Source organism: Myotis yumanensis, unplaced genomic scaffold (genome assembly GCF_028538775.1).
Source record: "Myotis yumanensis isolate MYYU_CA2020_CCGP unplaced genomic scaffold, mMyoYum1.0.hap1 SCAF_16, whole genome shotgun sequence".
In the NCBI taxonomy this organism is placed as follows: domain Eukaryota; kingdom Metazoa; phylum Chordata; class Mammalia; order Chiroptera; family Vespertilionidae; genus Myotis; species Myotis yumanensis.
The window spans coordinates 34,447,794-34,467,161 of NW_027223767.1; the positions used below are offsets into that span (position 1 = coordinate 34,447,794).

A 19,368-nucleotide genomic window follows, 5' to 3' on the forward strand; every position below is an offset into this window, starting at 1 on the left:
AATCTCCTGGTCTGACTCCATTATTACCCTAGATATGGGGAGCTTTTCATCTCCTCCATGAGTTCCAAAAAGTAATATTACAAAAGATCATTTGACAGTTTCCTTCTTTCAGTGCTCCCATTGAAGCCCTGCATCTGTGAATAAAATAAACCTCCTTTGCCTATGTAATGCTTAACTTGTAGCATAATATGGTAGTTAAGAGCTGGTCTTCCTCAGTTCAAATCCTGGCTTTTTTTTTTACAAGATTCATGACCTTGAGAGAACTTATTTAATTTCATTGTAACTCGGTTTCTTATATAAAATAGGGATAATAATAGTACCTGTTGTGAGGGTTAGTTTAATTGATATATGTAACACTAGAGGCCTGGTGCATGAAATTTGTGCACTGTGGGGGGAGGTCCCTCAGCCTGGCCTGCGCCTTCTCACAGTCCAGGACCCCTCCCTCCTTACTGCCCGCCTGCTCACTGCTCCTTACTGCTTGACTCACTGCTCCTTAGCGCTTCTGCAGAGGCAGAAGAGGCTCCCACCACCGCCACTGCACTTGCCAGTTGTGAGCCTGGCTTCTGGCTGAGTGGCCCTCCCCCTGCGTTGAGCCTCTGCCCCCAGGTGGTCAGTGCGCATCATAGTGACCAATCGTTCTGGTCATTCTGCCATAATGGTCACTTAGGCTTTTATTATATAGACTAGAGGCCCGATGCACAAAATTTGTGCAAGGGGCTCAGCCCTCACAGCCCCGGCTGCCTCGGCCCTCATGGTCCCGGCTGCCTCAGGACCTCACGGCCCCGCCCCCTGCCCACTGGTCATTCTGGAAAGTCATTCCACTGTCCAGTTAATTAGCATATTAGCTCTTTATTATATAGGAAGGATTATATAGATAGATGCTTAGAACAAGTCTCAGTATATAGTAAATGCTCAATAAATGTTAACTATCGTCATATGTTATTCATGGATGAAGTGGTCCATATGTTATATTAAGGATGAGAGGGCTATATCAGGGTTGTATTTGGAAGAATTGTCACATCACAGACCTATTCCTCAGGGAAGCTATGGTCTCCACTGTTTAGTAGGAGACCTTTTCTGGGCCATTAAGCTCTCTGGCCCCCAGTTTCCTTGTATTTAAAATAATCCGAGGATGGAAAGCTTATATTTTAATTGAGTGATTCTCAAGGTGTGAATTAGGGACCTCTGGGTGGTTCCTAAGACCCTTTCAGGAGTCCTTGAGGTCTAAACAATTTTCATAATAATAATACCAAGATGTTACTTGCCCTTTTCAGCCTCATTTTCTTAAGAATCTAAAGTTTTCCACAGGCTACATGATATCTAATATTGCAATATATACAAAGCAGAAGCTAATATGAGAATTCATCTGTCTCCTATTAAGCCATGCATTGAAAAGATTTGCATTCTCTCACTAAACCCTTTTAAAAAAAATTTTATTTATTGATTTTAGAGAGAGAGGAAGGAGGAGACAGACAGACAGACACGTCGATTTGTTCCACTTATTTATGTATTCATTTGTTGCTTCTTGTGTGTGTCCTGACTGGGGATTGAACTCGCAACCTTGGCGTATCAGGACAATGCTCTAACCAACCGAGCTACCCAGCCAGCTCTCACTAAATTTTTAAAAAACATAGTTATTTTTTAAAATAAAAAATGTATTTATGTTAACATGTGATGGTTTTTTATTATTTTAAAATGAAAAAAAAATTTCTCAGTTTTAATTTCTAGTATGGAAAAATTAGATATAATTTACATAAACAAAGATCTTTGGGGTTCTTCACAATTTTAAGAGTGTAAATTAGAACCACTGGTCCAGTTCTTCAGTGGACTGGAAGAGAATTGTAGGCCCCTAATCTCTTGGGAAGAGGAAGTCCTTATGTATCCATTCTACCTTTCAGGCTCTTCCTTTTTTGTCTGTTCTGTCTTCCTCATCTTCAAATGCTTTGAAAGCCTCTACTTTCTTCTATGCCATTCTATAAATGTGTCTTTCTCAATATGATCTTCATTGATTATGAATTCTTTCTCTTTATATTATTTGTTGATTTCCTAACAATCTTACTTTTTCCCCCCTCTATATCTGTTGTTCTGTCATAGCTCTTCCCTTTTCCTTTCATTTTTAACTCCCACAGGTTGTTTGTTTGCCCCTCACAATATCTCTTACTCCTTGATTTGTTCCTTAACATTCTAACACTTCTACTTCCTTTTATTTCTGATATTTACACTCAACTTTGTTCTCTAATTAATCCATTTAATAAATATTAAGCATATATATTACATATTCCCTTGATTGTCTCCGGGGTACAGAAACAAGATAGATGTGATTCCTGTTCTCCCAGAGCTTATAGGCTACCCATGATGGTCATTTAGGATAAAGCTGGGGGCAGTTATAAGGTAATTTGTCCAGGGTCCCACGTTATCCCCCTGGGGGTAGCCTTGAGAGGATCACAGAAATCAATACTAGCAGTAGCAACCATTTATTGCATGTCTACTGTATATCAGGCACTTTATTTCTATTATCTTATTTAGTTCTCATAGCAACTCTGCAAATTAGACATATTTAGCCCCATTCTACAGATGGAAAAACCAAGATTCATAGAGGATAAATAACTTGCTCATAGCTATATAGTTAGGAAGTATTAGTACTAAGATTTCTTTTTCTGTTCAGTTACATCAGCCAAGAAGGAACGGTATCCTGGCCAGGAAATTATATGGAGGGATGAAATGCCAGAGCATAGCAACTAAGCTGGGGCAGCCGCCTAGGGATCTTGTCCCAAGAGCTTTGTTGCCCCTGAGATTAGAACTGGAAGACTACAACTGATTGGAAAGGGGAATACCCAGGGGGTAGAGATGCTGGAAAAGGACATCAGGGATATTTGCTTAATGTTGCTAAATGACTGCCTATTGCTTACCTGGGAGTAACACATGCCAGAGTACCCGCTAACTTGTCTGTCATTTCTTTGGCAGAGTGACGTCAGAATCAAGTTTGAGCACAACGGGGAGAGGCGGTAAGTCTGCTTTCTGATTAGTGGTTGTGTCCCTGGAGTGATTCTTGTGGGTCACTGGCTGGACAATGGGGTTGATTGGACATAAAGGGTAAAGTTTCACCCTTGGCTTGGCCTACCAATTGAACCTTATTTCTAGTCTATATGGAAGCCACTTAAACTGATGTTTTACTCTCCTGCTCTTATTCTGCTACTGTGAGATCTGCCAGTTTGCGAGGGGAGGAAGTCAAGACTTCAGCCCTTCTCAGAGTCATAACTTCCAGACACTCTGACACTGTACCACTTGCACGCATTAGAGGGAGTTTATGATTCTCCTGTGATGTGCCATTACCTTCCCTGATAGAGTGGCCCTAATTTTGTCCATGTCAGAGGCCAGGATGATGAATTGGAAGTTTTGTTTTGTTTTTTTTTTATATTTCATTGATTTTTTACAGAGAGGAAGGGAGAGAGATAGAGAGTTAGAAACATTGGTCAGCTGCCTCCTGCACATCCCCCACTGGGGATGCGCCCGCAACCCAGGTACATGCCCTTGACCGGAATCGAACCCGGGACCTCTCAGTCCGCAGGCCGATGCTCCATCCACTGAGCCAAACCGGTTTTGGCGAATTGGAAGTTTTTTATAACGTCTAGGCCATGGGAAGCTTCACCAAGTCCCTCAGATGTGAAGGAGTTCAGATCATTTGAGAACAAAGAAAGAGGGAGTTTTTCAGTCTATATTCCCTTACCTTGTTAGGGAAGTGAAAGTAATATTACAAAACCCTGATGTCCTTTTCTCCATTGTCAGTATTTAGTTTTTTTGGTGTGTTTTTTTGTTTTGTTTGTTTTTTGGGGGTGTTTTTGGTAGGAAGTTAAGGTAGATGTTCTTAGTGAAGAAAAATATGACTTCACTTAATTTCTCATGTTATTTAAAGAAAAACTTCTAAAAGCCATAGAGAACTCTGGTCATGGGATATTTGGGACCCTGTGTGTATGTATGTGCATAAGTGTGCCTTTCATATCTGTCTCCCACTCTTTGCCTTTCTTTCATTGATATCCCCCATTTTTCTTTGCTCCCAGCATTTGGAGAGGCGAAGAGGATACTACTGATAAGTATAAGGTCCCCCTACTTTACAAGTCCCTCCAGAGGACCTTAGTTTCTCCAGACATTCTTAGTATTGGCACCTCTCTGCTGCTGGCAGTTTTCAGTCCACTTTGAAGCTAGCTCCATAGGATATTTGTGGCTATAGCTCTTCCTTAAAAAGATACATCTACAAGCCCACAAAGTTGTCAGAGAAACATTTTGCAAAGAGTGGTCTGCATTGCCATAATCTTACTGCTGCCATGTGGGTACTAGGGCTCTTCCAGGCCTGGAAGGAGGAAGGCCTTCTGAGCCCTGTCACCAGCTGCTCCTCTTGTGTCTTGCCAGTAGCTGGGAAGTTAAATTGTCACTTCATTATTGCTGCTTTTCACACTTCTAACCTGACTGGGTTTTGGAAGCATGGCCAGACTTGCAGCCCAGAGTTTTCAGTAGATATGAAATCAAAAGCTCAATTGTGTTGGAGCCTAATTATGCAGTTATGCTCTCCTGAATTCCTGTTCCCAAAGTGGTATGCAGTTACAGTGAGCAGACTTACACTGAGAACGTGTATGTGTTTAGTTTCAGAGAAGCTGCCAGATCGAAACCACAAATATTTAAGGTGGTCAGGCAGGAATGGTCTTTTGAAGCCCTGAGCAGCAGAACATTGGTATCAAGGTTTTGAAAACTGCATTCTCTTTTTATGGAGCTGTTTTCAGGAGCCATGGCATTTCACTGTTTGTGTACTATGTGTAGAACTGAGGACTTTATAAAGTTGGTGCAAGGAAGCCAAGTTCAAGGTGCTTTGTGCGAGACAGCTCTGGTTTTATGTATTTCATGTCTTAGGATTTTGTAGAGGATGTTATTGTGGGCTTTCTTTACTTTTTACAAGGAATATAGACAGTATTTATCTAAATAGTCCCTTACAGAATTAAAATTTATAGAAAAAAAGTAGTGGCTTTTTCCATTCATCTATGCCAAGTATCCATTCGGGAGAGCTGACTTCCCCTTTGCTTTGGAAGTTTGGAGCCCAAACTCCTGACCTTTCTCCCTCTTAACCCCAAGAGGGCAGAAGAGGAGGCCTGTAGATTAGGATCTCCTTCCCTCTGAAAACCTTCATGTCTGGATACTGGTGAGATGATTGTCATGGGTGTTTGATCCCTCTTTGAAACACTGGCCTAAAAATGCTTGTTATTCACTGGGTGGGCAGCAGTTTAGATCTTACCAACTTTGGAAGTCCTGGTTTCTGATCCTGACCAGGCTTTTGGGTTGCTCTTGGGGGTTTTGAATGGCTTGTCTCCAGGCCAAGTGCAGGAGAATTTATCTCTGAGCCATCCTTTTCTCATAGTGTGCTGGGGACATTTGAGTGGTCTGATATTTTATTCAAAAAGGCTGGCCCCTTTTGAACTGCTGCTGAGGTCCTAATGAAGGGGCGGGGGTATGATTTATGATTAGGAATTTACAGGAGTCATTCTCTCAGGCTCCAAAAAACACTCATATCTAGGTAAACCATCTCTAGATAGCACCCAACAGTATCATTGTTTGGGACAGATGATTTAAGGGAAAAAATATAAGGATTACAATATGGTTGGATTTCCTGGTGGATATAGACTAATATATTCAGCAATATAACTTCCAACATTAAAGAAGTTAATCTGGTTAGATTTCATTAAAATCCAATAGCATAGATTCCTCTTTCCTGTGTCTTGTTGCTTCTTCTGTTCATACCTCTTCCCCCTCTGGGGAAGCAGGAAAGATGTGAAAGAACAACACACTGCTTCCTCTCAGCATGGAGGAAGGCAAGAACTGTAGAGGTTCCATGGCTGAGTACTTTACTCCACCACATGGTAGTTAGATTTCATCTAGCCTAGACCTATTAAAAGATGAAGGAAATTTTAATATGCATTTTTCCCATCACACTAAGCTTCTTTTCATGTGTTTATTAGCCATTCATAACTCTTCTTTGAATTGTCTCATCATACTTTGCCTGTTTTTTTAATTGGATTTTCTGACTTTTTCCTATTGATTTGGCAAGTATTTTCTCCAAGTTTGATGTGTGTGTATGTGTGTGTGTTTGTGTGTGTGTGTGTGTGTGTGTGTGTGTGTTAATCCTCACCTGAGAATTTTATTTTTTTTGAGAATATTTTTTTATTGACTTTTAGAGAGAGTGGAAGGGAGAGGGAGAGACAGAGAGAGAGAAACATTGTTGTGAGAGAGACACATCAATTGGTTGCCTCCTGCACGTGCCCCGACCAGGGCCAGGGATTGAGCCTACAACCGAGGTATCTGCCCTTGTATCAAACCCGAGATCCTTCAGTCTGTGGACTAACACTTTATCTACTGAGCCAAACTGATTAGGGCGATATTTTTTTAAACTTTGTTGATGATTTATTTTGTCATCAGAAGTTTAAATTTTGTTGTCAAATCTGTCTTTATCCTTTTGGTCTTCTATATTTTATGTCATAATTAGGAAATCTATCCCCATGCTAATATTTTTTAATCTATATTTTCTTTTATATGTATATATAGAAAGAGTATATATATGAGGTTCTCTCTGATATTCTCATCTGCTTATCTCTTGGCTTATTTTTGTTTTAATTTAAGTTTCAAAGTATTATGTTGAATCCATATGAAATTGCCTCTTTAGGACTATCAGCAATATCATATAGTTCATCCTAATACATTCATTAAAACTTTTTAATGAAAATTTCAAACACACACAAAAGTAGAGAGAATATTATACTGAACCTCCATGGACGTGTCACCCAGTTTCAGTATTATCAACATTTTGCCAGTCTTGTTTCATCTTTTCCCACTTTTAAATTTTGCTGTGCTAGTTAAAGACAAATCATGTTAACACTTGTATAATCTTAACAAACTGTACAACTCAGTGGCTTCTAGTATATTCGCAGTTCTTACTGTATCCTCCATTATAGGAATTGTTCTTTGAACTGACCCAAGGAGTCTTTCTAGAAGAGCATCAATATCAACACTACTTACATGTCCACTTGTGTGGCTGGTTAATAAACTAATCAGACATATAACCAACTCAAGGGAAATTCCTGTAACTCTATGGTAGGAAATCTCGATTCTGAGGATAATCAATATTGAGATTCCTATGACATCTCAAAAATGAGCAGTGGAAAAAATCTTTCAAGTCTGAAGTTGAGTCACTTAGGAGTTAACACCATGGTTTTAGGACTGCTGCACCAATCTCCAGGTTTTCTTCCTAACAGGAGTATTTGGAACATAGTTTTTAAATCTAGGTGTCCTGCTATGATACTGAGCTGTCATTGACAGAAAAATCTAAGCTGAAGTGGTAGAGCGGTGGGTGGGACTAAGCAAATACTTTGCTAATACTATTAGCAAACCTTAAAGATGCTTAGAGGAAGAGTGAAAAAATACAGATAGATAAGAGAAGAAAAAGAAACAATAAAGAAAAAGGCAAATTGTGTCCTATATTGAAAAAAAACAAGAAAATCATCAGAAGTCATAGCTTTCTAAATCCTACGTTAAAATATGCAATTAACCATGCTTCCTATTCCTTTTCAGAATTATAGCATTCAGCCGGCCTGTGAGATATGAAGATGTGGAGCGCAAGGTGACAACTGTGTTTGGGCAGCCTCTTGATCTACATTACATGAACAATGAGGTGAGAAAGTAGATGGATGATATGGGGACAACAGTAGGGACAGCTGCCTACCTTTTTCCTCTCTGCTTAGCTGAGGATTTCTTGGTTTGTTCTTGTAATATCATCATATGTTTTCACTTTCTGGAGCTTTTTTTCTTAATTCCAATAACTCTGGGATCTCTGGTGGATTTTTTTGTTTGTTTTGTTTTGTTTTCACTATATGGGGAGATTACATAGCTATTTTCATTTCCCTTGCTCTTTCAGTGCCGGTAGCTCTAATACTCCATGGTGGAGTCAGGTATGGTGTCAGAGCCAGGTCTTATATTGTCTCCTTTACATTTTGGAGGTGATCTTTTTCTTTCCAGCATAGACTTAACTAGAAGCAGAGGAACTGGGAAGGGGAGAAAACTGGTGGGTAGAACCTCTATTAACAGTCATAAATGCCCGATTCTTCTCTCAGAATTTAACTCCTGATTGTAGCTTGCTTCAAAAGTTAGCACGTACTTCAACGATTTCTTTGACTCTTTCTCCTTGAGCTACCTGACCAGGGCAGGAAGGAATTCTTTTTTTTTTTTAATTAATATATTTTTATTGATTTCAGAGAGGAAGGGAGAGGGAGAGAGAGATAGAAACATCAATGATGAGAGAGAATCACTGATTGGCTGCCTCCTGCACGCCCCCTTACTGAGAATTGAGCCCACAACCCAGGAATGTGCCCTTGACTGGAATCGAACCCGAGACCCTTTAGTCTGCAGGCTGACGCTCTATCCACTGAGCCAAACCAGCTAGGGCAGGAAGGAATTCTTTTGATTGTCAGTTAGTTGGCTGCTTTCCCGGCTATAAGAAAGGTACTAGAGGCTGCAGTCTGTTTAGACTGGTGCTTTGCATTAGTCTGAAAGGTAACATGTTTGTGCCTATTAAAGAGAGTATGTCTAGAGCAGTGATTTCCCACCTTTTTCAGCTCATGACATACATACAGTAATTACTAAAATTTTATTTTATTTATGTTTATATATTTATAATAATAATTTTATTAATATACTAGAGGCCCGGTGCACAAAAATTTGTGCACTCCGGGGGAGGGGGGGTGGTCCCTCAGCCCGTCCTGAGCCCTCTCGCAGTCTGGGACCCCTCAGGAGATAACGACCTGCTGGCTTAGGCCTGCTCCCGGGTGGCAGAGGGCAGGCCCAATCCCTAGGTGCAGCCCCTGGTCGGGCTCAGAGCAGGGCCGATTGGGGAGTTGGGGCGCTGCCCCCTGTCATGCACAGAGCAGAGCGGATCGGGAGGTTGCGATGCCACCCCTAGTCACGCTCAGGGTACGGCCGATTGGGGGGTTGGGGCACCGCCCCCTGTCACACTCAAGGCAGGGTCGATAGGGAAGTTGCGGCGCCACCCCCTGTCACGCACAGAGCAGGGCCGATCAGGGGGTTGGGACGCTGCCCCCTGTCACGCACAGAGCAGGGCCCATCAGGGGGGTTGGGGCTCCGTACCCTGTCATGCACAGAGCAGGGCCGATCAGGGGGTTGAGGAGCTCCCCCCTGTCATGCACAGAGCAGGGCCGATCAGGGGGTTGAGGAGCTCCCCCCTGTCACTCACGGAGTAGGGCCAATAGGGGAGTTGGGGCACCGCCCCCTGTCACACACAGAGTAGGGAGGATCAGGGGGTTGGGGCACTGCCCCCTGTCATGCACAGAGCAGGGCCCATCAGGGGGGTTGGGGCTCCGTACCCTGTCACACACAGAGTAGGGCTGATCAGGGGGTTGAGGAGCTCCCCCCTGTCACGCACAGAGCAGGGCCCATCAGGGGGTTGAGGAGCTCCCCCCTGTTACTCACAGAGTAGGGCCGATAGGGGAGTTGGGGCACCTCCCCCTGTCACACACAGAGCAGGGCGGATCAGGGGGTTGGGGCGCTGCCCTTTATCACCCACAGAGCAGGGCCGATCAGGGGGTTGGGGCACCGCCACTGTCACACTCAGGGCAGGGCCGATGGGGAGGTTATGGCTCTACCCCGTCACACACAGAGCAGGGCCTGTGGGGGGGGGGGGGTTGGGGCGCCGCCCTCTATCACCCACAGAGCAGGGCTGATCAGGGGGTTGGGGCGCTGCACCCTGTCACACACAGAGCAGGGCCGATCGGGGGGTTGGGGCGCTGCACCCTGTCACACACAGAGCAGGTCCGATCAGGGGGTTGAGGCCCCGCACCCTGTCACACACACAGCTGCAGGGCGATCAGGGGGTTGGGGAGCTCCCCCTATCAGGCACAGAGCAGGGCTGATCAGGGGGTTGGGGTGCCTTCCCCTGTCACGAACAGAGCAGGGCGGATAGGGAGGTTGTGGCCCCGCCCCCTGTCACACACAGAGCCGCAGTGCCATCGGGGTTTGGGCGCTGCCCCCTGTTACGCTGATCCCGGTGCCGGGAGGCATATTACCCTTTTACTACATAGGATAGAGGCCTGGTGCATGGGTGGGGGGTGGCTGGTTTGCCCTGAAGGGTGTCCTGGATCAGGGTGGGGGTCCCCACTGGGGTACCTGGCCAGTCTGGGTGAGGGGCTGAGGGCTGATTTTAGGCTGGCGGGTGACTGAAGCTCCCAACCGCTCCTTTTTTTCTTTTTTTTTTTTTATTCTGGGCCAGCTTTAGCTCTGAGGCTTGGCTCCAGCTCTTAGGCCTCGGCTGCTCAAAGCAGGTTTCTGGCCTTTGTTTACCTTCTGTATTTGAAACAATGTTGCGGTCCTGCTGGCTGAAGCCTGGTTGACTAAAGCAGGTTTCTGGGGTTTGGTTTAGCTTCTATATTTGTTACAATGTTTCTTAGAGTTGCAGCTCAAAGGCTGGCAAGTCAGGCGGGGAAGCTTGGCTTCCTCCGTCACTGAAGCAAGCAAGCCTCCCTGTTCGCGGCAGCTGCCTGGCTGCCAGCCGCCATCTTGGTTGACAGTTAATTTGCATATCTCCCTGATTAGCCAATGGGAAGGGTAGCGGAGGTACGGCTAATTACCATGTTTCTCTTTTATTAGATAGGATAATTCACCTACCATAAAATTTACTCTTTCCAACCCTGCTATGTGGTCTAAATTTGTGTCCTTATTTAAGTAACAGTTTTCATCCTCTTCCAGCCTCCCTCCTCCAGTATCCCTTTTCTTCTTATTTCGTTAATGTCAGACAGGATTCTACTGCTTAATTTGGAAAGAAATATGCGGACTATAGCTGTTTGGGGGCGGCCGGTGACTATAAATAACACAAGAGATCTGTTTTGAGCAGTGAAACGTTTTAAAATTGAATTGCGGTGATGGTTGCACAACTCTGTAAATTTACTAAAAATTATTGAATTGTACATGTAAAGAAAAGAAAATATCTCTAGTTTCAATGTGATCTTTTAAGACCCCATAGTATCCAACGAGATTGTTTTCTTCCAATTTTATTTTTGTTTATTTTGCTTATTTCTGCAAACTAAAGACTTTTATATGACTTCCTTTTTTTGTGTGTCCTGTGTCACAGCTCTCCATCCTGTTGAAGAACCAAGATGATCTTGATAAAGCAATTGACATTTTGGATAGGAGCTCAAGCATGAAAAGCCTTAGGATATTGCTGCTGCCTCAGGACAGAAACCATGTAAGTAGCCCCTATCATAGCCTGGCAGCGGAAAACAAAGCTTGCTGTCCTTCAGTTCACCTTGCTTCCTTGACAGAATTTTGTGTTCCTCAGCCACTACTAAAGTGAAAACATAAGCGTGGCCACAGTGTCAGTAGCCAGCTAGCCTTCTGCATTTGATTTCACTGTGAAGCCAGATCATCAGTGTTAAAGTTGCAACTAAAGGTTACTTGGCTTGTGGTGTGGGAGGAAGGAAAACATTTTATAATAAAGGATATTTTTTTCTCTATATTTACGTCCTTTCAATTAGATTTGGACCCTAACAAGAAAGATTTGATTAGTGTGGGGGGTGCTGATAAGCAAAGGCTACCAAGGATTCAAGACTCTCATGCTTTATAAATCCCAGCTCCTCAGCAACTGTGCCTTTCTCTTAGGACACATGTAGGAAATAAACTTTTCCTTCTCTTCATTGGAAAAAAGGCCATTGGGCTGTAGGACTCTTGTAACTTACTAGCTGCTGCCTTACCAAATGGCAGGCAATCAACAGGGACCGTCAGAAGTGAGGAGTTATTCTTTGTGCAGTTTCCTTTCCTAAAGGGTCTCTGAGGGACTACGTTCCACAAGAATGCTTGTAAACTGGGTCTGGCTTCTAATGACAGATTCCTCTACCAGTTTTCTTCAGATGCATGTTCCCAATGGTTTCTTGGCACTCTTTCCTTCCCTTATGCTTGAAGACAGCCAACTGTAGACAGCTGACATGCTGTATGAGAGCCATGGGTGCACTATAGCAGGACAGAATTTAGATGGAATGGTGCTCAAGCATCTGCAATGGTGACTTCAACTCTACGTGATGGAAGTAATCTGGTTAACAAAGGGGGTGTGCAAGTTAATGAGTCGATTGTGGATCCTCATCTGAAAGTGATCCGAAGTCTTAGAACCCTCCCCACAGGGAGTTTTTCTCGTAGTGATTCTCAGAGTCTTGGTAGGCATCTGAACTGGTCCTTCCACTTTGAGATTCCTTTCTGTTGCACCTCTGATCAAATGAGCATACACCTTCTCCAAAGGCTTTACATTGTGGCTAGTTAGAGAAATTGTGAGTTGGTGAATCACCACCTCTGGTTCCACGGTGTCTTTCCGGTATTTTTAAAAGCCATGGCTGCGGCACAGCTGCCTGACCAACTTGTTCCTGGGTGAGAGTGAACAGTGGTGAGGCAGGAGTGGGAGGGACAGAGCTGCATTGCAGCTGCAACCATGTCTTCCTCTGACCATTTATTTTTTTAAGAGACATATGGGGTTGAACTGTCCTATTAGGAGGAGACAAAGGAGAATGCAGTTAGGGAGCCTTAGAATTAAGAAGACATTTTCTGATATTACAGACGTGTCCTTGTGCATGAGGATTGGTCTTCTCTATCCCAAGTGTGTCTTTTTTAAAAATATGTTTTGGGAAGTATTCTGAAGTAAAAATACATACTTTATTATTTCATTTCTCTATTTAAATTACTCACCTGCACCTTACAGTTCTTCCTTATTGCCTGTCATAGATCTACATTTAGCCTAGCACCCAGGGTTTATCACCAACTACCCTTGCTTTTAATTCCCCAGTCTCATCTTTCCACATTCTTCCTCATACTCTCCCATTCTTCAGTTCTTCTTCCTCTTTGTCAGACCATGGCCATTACCTTTTAAAGGATCTAGCCTGATATACCCCCTACAATTTGGTTAATATATTGACTGAAACCATTTTATTTATTCCCTATTAGTTTAGTCATTGGATGTAATTTGCACCCCAGTTTATAGGTTGCTTAATTATTACCCTCTAGTTGTTGCATATTTATAACTTTTACCCTATAAGAGCATACAATCTTCATAATTATAATTTATAAAAATACATAATTCCCTTGAGTTGGATGTACCATAATTTAATTAAATAACCATTTGTGCTATATTGGGACACTTAAGCTGCTATTATTTTTTGCATTTGTAAAGATGTGCATTTAAGACTAACAGTGAGTGATAATGGTGGTGGTAATTCCTTGGGAACTTCCTCAACTAGACTTCAAACTTCTTAATAAACAGAAGTATGATTCAAAATAGCTATGTGCTCAGGAATCCCACCTCTAGAACAGTGCTTCTGTAACTGTCAGTGATGCTTCACTCTCACATCAATGTTTCTCTCTCTCTGAAAACAAAACAAAAACAGAAAAACATGTCCTCGGTGAGAATTAAAATAAAGACTTTTCTAAACATGTGTGCATCTAACTATTATCTTTCTGCTCTTGATCTTCTTATAACTTTCTAGACCCAGCTTTTAAGCTTAGCATTCTTTTGTATTTGCATACAAAAGCATATATGTAATCAAAGTCTGCAAAGCATTGAAGAGTAGAAGTAATGAAAACAGGTTTACTCACCTAATCTCAATATGGATTAGCTCTGTGAATATTGGTGGTATATAACAAAAAGAAAAAAATAATTTATATGAGGGTTGTAAACATGGCATTCATTCAAAACATTTTTAAAGGTTTTTAGTAAATTAATGTTAAAGCTATAAATTTATTAAATAACCTGCCTAGATGCTTCTACAACTATCATAACTATACTGGTATTCATGCAAATGTCTCTTGGTGCCACCATTGAAGCAGAGCATGGTGAGATCCAGGGTGCTGTTTCTCAGCTCGTGTTCCCATGAACCTAATTTCCCCCCTGCAGAATTGAATCCACTTATTCCTTTTGTTTGATGCCACCAAATCTTGTATCAGGATTGTAGGTTAACTTTTATAACCTCTTTCTCTGCTGATCTTCTAGCTTCCACTCACTGCAATCTTTATGTACATGGTTCCCTGGTAATGTTGCATGTTGTTTGTGTCAGCCACATACACTGCTACCCACAGAATCCTTCAGTGAAGTTTTCATTGAATGGTCAAATGTCACATTCTGTTTGCTAGCTTTAGAATGTTCTGCTAGCTACACCCTTCACACCTGTTGACTCTCTTTTCACTCTGTTATAGTTCCCATTTATTTTTCCTAGTCCCACCTTCCTTCTTCCTCTTTCCCACTTCTAAGTCTTATTCAAGGTTCTCTGAATCCTTGCATCAACTTCATTTTTGTTTGCTACACCATTCTCTTTTATCTCCTTAAATTGGGGTTTTCAAACTTGACTATTACAAACACTTGGGAAGATTTGAAAAATGCCGATCTTTGAGCCCCATCCTCTGAGTTGGTCTGAAGTGTCAAAAGCCCCATGGGCAATTCTGATGGGTGGCTAGGATTGAGAAGCGTTGCCTTAAATTAAAGCATGACTCACCTTCTAAGACATTGCTGCTCAAAGTATGGACCATGTGTCAGCAATATCACCTGGAAGCTTGTTAGAAATGCAGATTCTCAACCCCACCCAGACCTACTGTGTCAGAATCTACATTTTAACAAGGTCCCAGGTGATTTTGTGTACACATTCAAGTGTGAGAAGCCTTGCTTTGAAACCTTTATTAATTTCCCTTCATCTGTTTTCCAACCTGTTGCCGCAACTTAAGCCTCTTTTTTTTTTTTTACAAATCTTACGCTGGCTGTTGAACCTACTTTCCTATCTCAGCTTTTAGATTTTAAAATTGAGAGTTTAGAGTATATGTTCTTTGATACATTTCTAATTCATATTGCCAAGATTTATTGAAGTCCCACTATGTGTAAGGCCTTGTGTCCAAGCAGGTGTCTTTAAGTGCTCATCATGCAGCTCTTCTGACTGCAGGGCTGGGCCCTTCGCTTGCCCTTCACTGGCCTGCTGCCTCAGTATGTGGCTTTCTGACTCTCAGCAGAGAGCTATTGCATCTTGGGGGCTTCAGCAAGAACATTCATGTCCCCTTGGTTCTGACTTCCCATTAGAGCAATACAGTTTGTCAAGACAACTTGCATGTGAAAAGTCTGGCCTGGGGAAACTAGAGGAGGCTGCTTGGCAGCTGAACTCACCCCTGAGAATGGGAAGCCTTTTTCCTGGAGGACAGGATATAGTTTGTTTAAGTCAGATTTTTTTTTTCTTCTGGGAGGTAAAAGACAGAGATGTAAGTAGAAACTTTGACCCAAATTATTCATAAATCCCAAGCTCCCATTTCCACTCTCAGTAGTGCTCTGGATATTTGTAAGCACATCCTGACTTCACTTGCTCACCACCAAACTTCAGTTTTAAGCCTTCTCAGTGCAAGGATCCCCCTTTATTGTTTTGTTTTCTCTCTAGGGCTTGACTGGGTCAGTGCAAAAGTTGGGGGTCAGTATGGTAATGCTGCTGATCCTGTTTTGAGGTCCTTGACCTCTGACAGAATAGAAATAGCCTTTCCCAAATGAACACAATTCTGAGATGGTTTACATGTAAACTTCAATAAAATGAAGCAACTGAGATCTTACCTTAATTTTCAGGGAATGATTATGGGAAGAAATAGCATATCAAGTTACTTTTTTTTTTAGATTCCTATTGCAACAATCCTAACCTCAAATACTCTTCTTAAAATATATTTTTTTATTGTTGATAGTATTACAGATATCTCCCATTCCCCTCCTTTACTCCCCTCCTCCCAGCCCCACCCACCCCCCTCAAGTTACTTTTAAAAATACATATTTACCAACCAGAATTTTGTTGGGCAGGGAGGTTGCCATCATTCTCTATTCTGACCCCCACTCGGCAGGTGGTCTCACTGCTGAAATAATTTCCTGCTTTTCCTGCTATTCTTCCCAAGCTCTCTGGAGAATTTTATGAGAGGGTATTTACAACTCTTTTCTGTTTGGCAGATTAATAGAGGAATGCCTGTTATTCCTCCATGTCTGGGTCATTGCCTATTAAATTGGGGCACCGGGTCTCAATGCTCATATGTCAGTGAAGCCATAAAACTATATAGAGCAAATAGTAATTTTCCAAGACAGACTGAGGAGTGAAATTTGCAGGAAAGCTGGGTAGCTGTAGCTCATGTATTGAAAGCATGAAGGCAGCTGAAAATATGTGGATTCTAGGTAAGTGTGATGGGGCTTTTCTCAGCCCACCTGCTTAAAGCTATCTCAGTCTTTTTCCTCTTATCTTGCAGACCAGTTCCTCTCCCCACTCCGGAGTGTCCAGGCAGGTACGGATCAAAGCTTCCCAGTCTGCAGGAGATATAAATACTGTCTACCAGCCCCCTGAGTCCAGAAGCAGGCACCTCTCTGTCAGTGAGTATTTCACCCCTTTTTTTCTCTCATCTAATATATCTGCTCATATTTTTAAAAATTATTAATTAAAAAACAATCAGCAAACATTATTGACTGCTACTCTGTGCAGAATAATCCTCTATGCCTTTATTTGGGAAAAAGGAATAAAAAAAAAATGACTGGGATGGTATTGTGATCCTCAGGAAACTTACACTGTAATGATGTGATGGCATAATCAAATTCCTTTTAAACATCTCTGAAAAACTGATCTCCTCAAACATCTGTGTGAAGCCCTCCAGCAGTAGTCTACCTTCATTTTTGACCATTCTTTCCCCGAAGGATTGTGACTTGTGGAGTTCAGAATCAGGTCTAAGTTTGAGTTTTGACCTCAAACCTCTTGCCTGTGATTCTTGAGGAGTCCCTGTGCTTCAAGGTAGATGTTGACAAATGAAATTCTGGAAAAGTCAAACTAAGTTGTATGGGAAGGACAAGAGACTGTTGACATAGTGTATACAATTGGCTAATTAGGAAGAAAGCTGTGTAGCTGCTGCTGGGCCTCCCCAGGAAATAAATCTAAATCAGATCTGTACATTATACCACATAACTCCATATTGCTCTAGATCCTGTTTCCTAGAATCTGAGGAAAAGGGCCATTTCTTGACTTCTGGGAATTTGTATCAAGGGGGAAATCTGGCCTTTTCAAACATTTGTGTTGAGCCTACTGTCCTAACGTTGCTGAGACCCCTGCTGCCACTATGAAACCAAATTCTATCCATACAGGGAGAATTGCATCAAACTAAATTGCTCTCTAAAGATCTTGAGCTGAGCTTAGGGAGGTCTGAGCATTGGTCCTGCTTCTAAGCTTGTCTGTGAGTGATAAGCCTCCTGAGGAAGTAACAAGAATATGTTGCTGAGGCACTGACTTCGACTCACTGGGTAGTTTCTTGAACTCAAACAAGCACTGGTAGTAAGTGTTGCCAAGCTGAAAGTCTGTGTATCAGTTTCATATTTCTCTAAATTATTGATAATTGGCAGCTGTGTTTTCAATAAGCTGGTTGAGGAGAGAGCCTGTACCCCAGCAAAGAGACTGCCCAGAGCATCTCTGGCCCTGGAGATTGAGCGGCTGGGAGGGCAGCATTGTTCATTTGTGGAATAAGCGATGAGAATTGACTTGGGGCAGTGACTAGGCCTTCTTTTCCTAGGCAAGTGCCTGTGATTTGTATGTGGAAGCAGGAGCTAAATGCTGGGCCATTGTTGTAGAGATTCATATATGAAATTCCTTGTCCGAGAATGCTGAGAAATAAGATTTCTATGAAGTAGTTCTTGTTTATCTAGAGAGTGGGCAATACAGCCTCCCAACACAGGTAGATCCTGGGTTCCTTCATTCAGTAAGCATTGTGTACCAGCCACTGGGCTGGGATGAATGCTATAGTGAAGGCAAATGGAAGGCTAAGGGTAGTGTGGGAGCACAGAGGAGGCAGGCAATAACCAACTCTGCCTAGGACTTTGGAAAACAGCCTTCACAGAAGAAGGAACATCAGAGCTGACACACAAAGGAAGATTTACTGAGTTTAAAGTAGAGATCTATTCCAAGCACAAGAAAGACCACCTGCCAGACATGATCACAACAGAAGGTGGTGAGGTCCAAGAACCCCAGGTGGTTTGGAGTGGTAGATGTAACAAGAGTAGTGGGCAGAGCCTGCCAGTCTTTCTATAAAGCTGAGAATTGGCCCTAGCTGGTTTGGCTCAGTGGATTGAGCTTCGGCCTGCGGACTAAAGGATCCCAGGTTCGATTCCAGTCAAGGGCGCATGCCTGAGTTGCAGGCTCGATCCCCAGTGGGGGGGGAGGGGTGTGTGTGTGTGTGTGTGTGTGCGTGCAGGAGGCAGCCGATCAATGATTCTCTCTCATCATTGATGTTTCTATTTCTCTCTCCCTCTCCTTTCCTCTCTGAAATCAATAAAAAATATATTATAAAAAAAAAAAGCTGAGAAGTGGTAGAGATTATTTCTAACTGGGATGACCTGGGAAATGCATTCTGGCGAGGAGCTATTTGAGCTGATCTTTAGAGATTATGGAGGATTTCCATAGGCAAAGATGAGGGGAGAGGGCTTTTCAACCATTTGCCTATGGAACTCTTACTTATCCTTTAGATTGGAGGAAAAATAGAGTGAGAAAGGATGCCTGGACCACTTTCTGAGGAGCCTTGACTGCACTGAGGCTTTGGTAGGCAGTGGGAAGCTGCTGAAAATGTTGACTATTTATATCCCTCTCCATTATAATGCTTATCACATTATCTTGTTATCTCCCTATCAGACTGCATTTTTATTCATTCATTCATTTATTCATTCAAGAAATAATTGCCAAAGTATCTGTGTGCCAGCAACATGAGAATAAAAAAAGACATAGCTCCTGTCCCTATTTCCCTTATAGATCTGTGGGAAGACAGACATCTACTTGTCATGCTGTGACTAATGTATAATTATAGACTATGACTAAAGGTGTATGGTGCTGTGAGCACATATGACAGATGGATGTGGCCTGATTTGGGGGCCAGGAAAGCCTTAGGCTATAACCCAGAGCATGAATGAGAGTTATACAGAGGAGATACAAGTAAGAGTTCCAGGCAGGGAGAGCCTGATGGCTGAGGGAGTATGGTGTGTTTGAGAAACAAAGAATCCTGAGGGCTGGAGAGCTGAGAACAAGAGGAAGGGGGGCAGGCTGAGACTGGGGAGGGAGGCAGAGCCTTGCAGAATGTGATGAAAATTTTGATCCTTGAAAGCAATGGGAAATCCATTGTAGGGTTTTTAAGTGAAAAGGAATGAGTGACGTGACATACTCAGATTTACTTTGAAAAGATTGATCTAGCTACAGTGTGGAGAACAGATTGGAGTGGGGCAAGAATGGATCTAAGGGAACCACTGGATCTAATGCAGTGGTCCAG

General features: G+C 42.6%; 1 protein-coding gene and 1 pseudogene across 2 annotated transcripts in view; one reads left to right on the forward strand and one right to left on the reverse strand.

Moving 5' to 3' along the window:
* Positions 1 to 19,368, forward strand: part of MAP3K3 (mitogen-activated protein kinase kinase kinase 3) — a 62,067-nt gene that overhangs the window by 20,719 nt on the left and 21,980 nt on the right. For both annotated transcript variants that reach the window (XM_070395028.1, XM_070395029.1), the window contains exons 3-6: positions 2,965 to 3,005; positions 7,609 to 7,708; positions 11,174 to 11,287; positions 16,327 to 16,447. In XM_070395028.1, coding sequence (XP_070251129.1) covers positions 2,965 to 3,005; positions 7,609 to 7,708; positions 11,174 to 11,287; positions 16,327 to 16,447 — 376 coding nt within the window. The remainder of the gene's footprint in view (positions 1 to 2,964; positions 3,006 to 7,608; positions 7,709 to 11,173; positions 11,288 to 16,326; positions 16,448 to 19,368) is intronic.
* LOC138994835 (small ribosomal subunit protein uS10-like) lies at positions 12,082 to 12,420 on the reverse strand (annotated as a pseudogene).